Source organism: Frankliniella occidentalis, unplaced genomic scaffold (assembly GCF_000697945.3).
Source record: "Frankliniella occidentalis isolate FOCC.00 unplaced genomic scaffold, Focc_3.1 Scaffold178, whole genome shotgun sequence".
In the NCBI taxonomy this organism is placed as follows: Eukaryota; Metazoa; Arthropoda; class Insecta; order Thysanoptera; family Thripidae; genus Frankliniella; species Frankliniella occidentalis.
The window spans coordinates 571,392-574,940 of record NW_026267304.1 but is presented as its reverse complement, the minus strand read 5'-3'; the positions used below and the strand labels follow the sequence as shown (position 1 = coordinate 574,940).

General features: G+C 41.6%; 1 protein-coding gene across 1 annotated transcript; it reads right to left on the bottom strand.

Moving 5' to 3' along the window:
• Positions 1–152: 152 nt before the first annotated feature.
• Positions 153–2,027, bottom strand: LOC127750361 (uncharacterized). The gene is made up of 3 exons (XM_052271913.1): positions 1,629–2,027; positions 1,046–1,170; positions 153–586 (listed from the first exon to the last, which is right to left on the bottom strand). Exons 1-3 carry the CDS (start codon positions 1,824–1,826, stop codon positions 388–390), a joined length of 522 nt encoding a protein of 173 aa, XP_052127873.1. The 5' UTR covers positions 1,827–2,027; the 3' UTR covers positions 153–387.
• Between the last annotated feature and the right edge of the window lie 1,522 nt (positions 2,028–3,549).

Sequence of the window (3,549 nt, the reverse complement as noted above, 5' to 3'; positions counted from 1 at the left end):
TGAACAGGCATCTGACTACTCAAGAACCGTTCCACTGATTTCTTTAAATGTCGACTTTTACGGGATCTGTTTCCATCTACCTTTATTAAAGCACTCTTGTTTGACGTAATGTACAAATAGGTGCCCATTTTTGGTGTGTTTTTTCCCTCGAAAACTTCACTTTAGGGCAAATATTGTGAGACATTGAGGACAGCATTTTGGCCTTTAAAATTCTACAATTTTTGGGCTACGATGTTTATTTTTAAATTCTGTCATTTAATGGTACAAACGTCCCTGAAAATTTCAAGTCACATCGTGCGGAAAGACAATAAACAAGCAAACAGAAATACAATTCCAATGAAACTCAGTCGGTCAGTGAAGAAGTTGGCTTTGTTATCTCTCAGCCACTCAGCCAACGAACCTCGGTACAACGTCGTTAAACAAGCTCTCTTCATGCTGAGAGAGTCCGATCTTCCCGTCCACGCTCACATTTCCGAGAAACACAGTGTTTACGCCACTTTGTCCACAAAGGCCATCGTTTCTTAGGTACGGTGCCATTGTGAAGAGTGCTAATATGTTGTCTCCATTGTCAATAGCCACAACGACTCTAAAACCAAAAAATGAAGACAAGTCTTACAAGGAAATCACGTCTGGAATGCGCTTTTCTAATCCTCTTTTCGTATACATATCTTATATTTAACCCTATAAAAGATAAGAACATATAACACTAGCAGTAGAATTCGACCTGGGTATGCTGAGACGATTTCATGCCTAAAACGGAAATAATGTACACATCCAGACCAGAAACAATTCTCTTCATAAAACTGTATAAAGTTGTGTGAAGTACAATTTCACAATTTGTCCAGTTTTAGAAATAACATTGCAAATGTCTGAAAGTGCACGAAAACGTTCACATTTTAGAAACAAAATTGTCTGTTTACAATTGTGCAATAGTGCACAAAATAAATGCATGGAAATATTTCTATGGGCATTAGAGAAGACAATCTTTAACTTTAGCGTGTGTATAGCGTTAGATCAAAAATCCCTTGATGGCATTCGACCTTACCGTGCCCAGGCTCGGTCCCATAAACCTTGTAGAATACTGTTTAATGAGCCGTTGTCGCAGTCCCACACTAACACCAGTAGCCGTGCGTGGGCACTTCGGTTTTCAACCGGCGGAATGTATCCTACCTAGTGACAGACATTAGAATATGTAAGTGTACACGGAAAAAACGAATTAGCTGGGTAGGCTAATGTATTAGCTGGATTCGTGATATGTATTACTATAAGGTAGGCTAGCTAACTTTAGTTCTGGCGTCGTAAATTTACAAAATTTTTGTAAACTCGAATTATAATTTAAGTTGTAAAGTTAGAAGAGCACATTTTTTACTCGCCAATGCATTTTAAGTCGACACGCACTGCATGTATATTTACGATACAAATTGTAATTTTACAACTTGCGTGAAGGAAAAAGTTCCTGTAAACCTGCCTGCCATTTTTCACAGTGTACCGGCGGGCCAGTACTTAGGATGGCGAAAAGGCTACCTGCTACAGCTTATTTGACTACCGATCATGTGTCCAGCTAATCTTCTTTTGCTTGTTGTCCACTCTACGGAATAGCTAAGATATTGAAAGCAATAGGTGTTTACTTGACGCCGTACGCCCTGTGCCGGCCCTGCTAAAATGTAGCTGTACATTCCGTCTGCTATTTTAGTTCCACCTCTGCGCGGACACATTACGATCTTCTGGTGGCCATGGCGAGTGAGAAGAGTCTCGAACACATGAGCTGCAAAACAAAACCCTATAAGACTTAGCCAATGAGCATCCCGGTCCGAATGATCACTCATGGCCAGGTGGGGCTAGTGACCACGACCTTAGAGCATGTGGCTCAAATGCATGGGAAGGTCAGGATGAGGGTGAACTGAATATACAGAGAAGGGAGTAGATGTGAAGCCATGCACGGAAGGCTACACACAAAATTTTGACATTTTAGATAAAAATGACCCTGAAGACAACAACTGACCTATACTTGTAAACCACACACACTTTTTCATGACTTCTGCATTTATTGCTCAGAAGAGCGGTTTTTCACCCACTAACGTATTATAAATCAGCATACTTATATTGTTGTTATTAACTTCCAAATCGTTCCAAATATGTTAATTTGGATCTTTTCCTTAAACGCTATTAACATAAATGAGCATTGTGGCTTGAGTTACGTTATTCAGTCAAAATAAGGAATTTGATGTTTGCGTTCCCAGAAACCGGAATCTATATGTCAGATGATAAGATATTAATTTGGAAAATTTTAACGTTTTTAAATAATATACTAGCTTCATGTATGCCAGATCATGTCACGCGTAACAGGCTTCACGATATGTCACGCAACACTGTTCCGCTACAACGCGCCTCGCACCCCGTCTAGCTAGGCCAGGAGCCTCCTTACGTCTTTTTGATAAGAAGCCCTCGCTCGTTGCTTGACAGAGGACAAGTACCCGAGAAGACCCTTCGGGTATTAAGTACAGACTGGAGAAATTGTTCACAAAGTTGGCCAGCCGATGTGTTCGGTCGGCCGTGTCATTCGGTACTATAGCAGCGTCGCTTGTAACAAGCACCAGGACAAGTAGATGTATTGGTATCTTCTGTCCCATTGCGACATGAGAATGTGAGCGTAGACGGTAGAACACGATCTTGGTTCCTGCGGCAGAATGAAAAATGCTACTTATTTGACTGTCACCGCATCTCAGATACGTTTCCTCTTTCTCACGTTTCCTTCCTAGCTCGGGGCGCAGGGGATGGTCCGGTCACGGGCTGACGCGTCCTACTCGTGTTACGGGTGATCTAGTTCATGCGAACTTCTCAACGTTTTAACTCTTCCTTGAACTTCAACTACAACGCGTTATGGCGACTGACGTCAGGCGAACCCGCCCGCATCGAGCGAAGTAGCATACGCTACGAACACTGTAAAAAGTCAGTAGTAATTTTGTCTCAAATTGGGATAGTATTTTTTGTCTCCCACTCGGCAATCCCAATTTATCCTAATAATGGGTTGGTAAAAAGTAATTTATCTCCACACAACTACATTAATCTAAGAATGGTGAAACAAAATCAGCATTAGGGCAGGTAATTACGCGTTACACTCCCAAAGAGTAAATTTCGCCTATGTAAACCTGGGTGAAAAAAATGTTTTCCACACCCACGATTGTAAAATTACAAATTGAATTCACGGAGCACTCCCGAGGAAAGATACTAAGAGCCAGCGTGTCTGTAGTCGGGTAGGCGCGGTAGCGGCGTGGTTAAAGGCGCGGATTCGTAATCGGAAGGGCCGAAGTTCAACTCTCAGTAGGGTGACACCTTCATACAGTTCAGGTTCATACCCAAGGTGGAGATCATTATGTTTTAACCTCGTGGGTTAGTAAATACACTCTGCCATGAGATCAAAAATTGCACCCCTTGGGTTGTGAATTTTACGAACCCATGTTTGTAGTAAAATTACTATTGCATGGGTCGATAAAATTAATCACCCGATTTTCTTGAGTAAGCGTTATGGCACCCAAAAGGGTAAAATTA

Bases quoted from the DNA above. Each gene is read 5' to 3' on its own strand.
- LOC127750361 (XM_052271913.1), bottom strand. From the start codon at position 1,826: ATGAGTGATCATTCGGACCGGGATGCTCATTGGCTAAGTCTTATAGGG. The intron at 1,171-1,628 runs GTAAACACCTAT...GTCTGTCACTAG, and splicing joins CACAGGGCGTACGGCGTCAA to GTAGGATACATTCCGCCGGT. The intron at 587-1,045 runs GTAAGGTCGAAT...TTTTGGTTTTAG, and splicing joins TGGGACCGAGCCTGGGCACG to AGTCGTTGTGGCTATTGACA.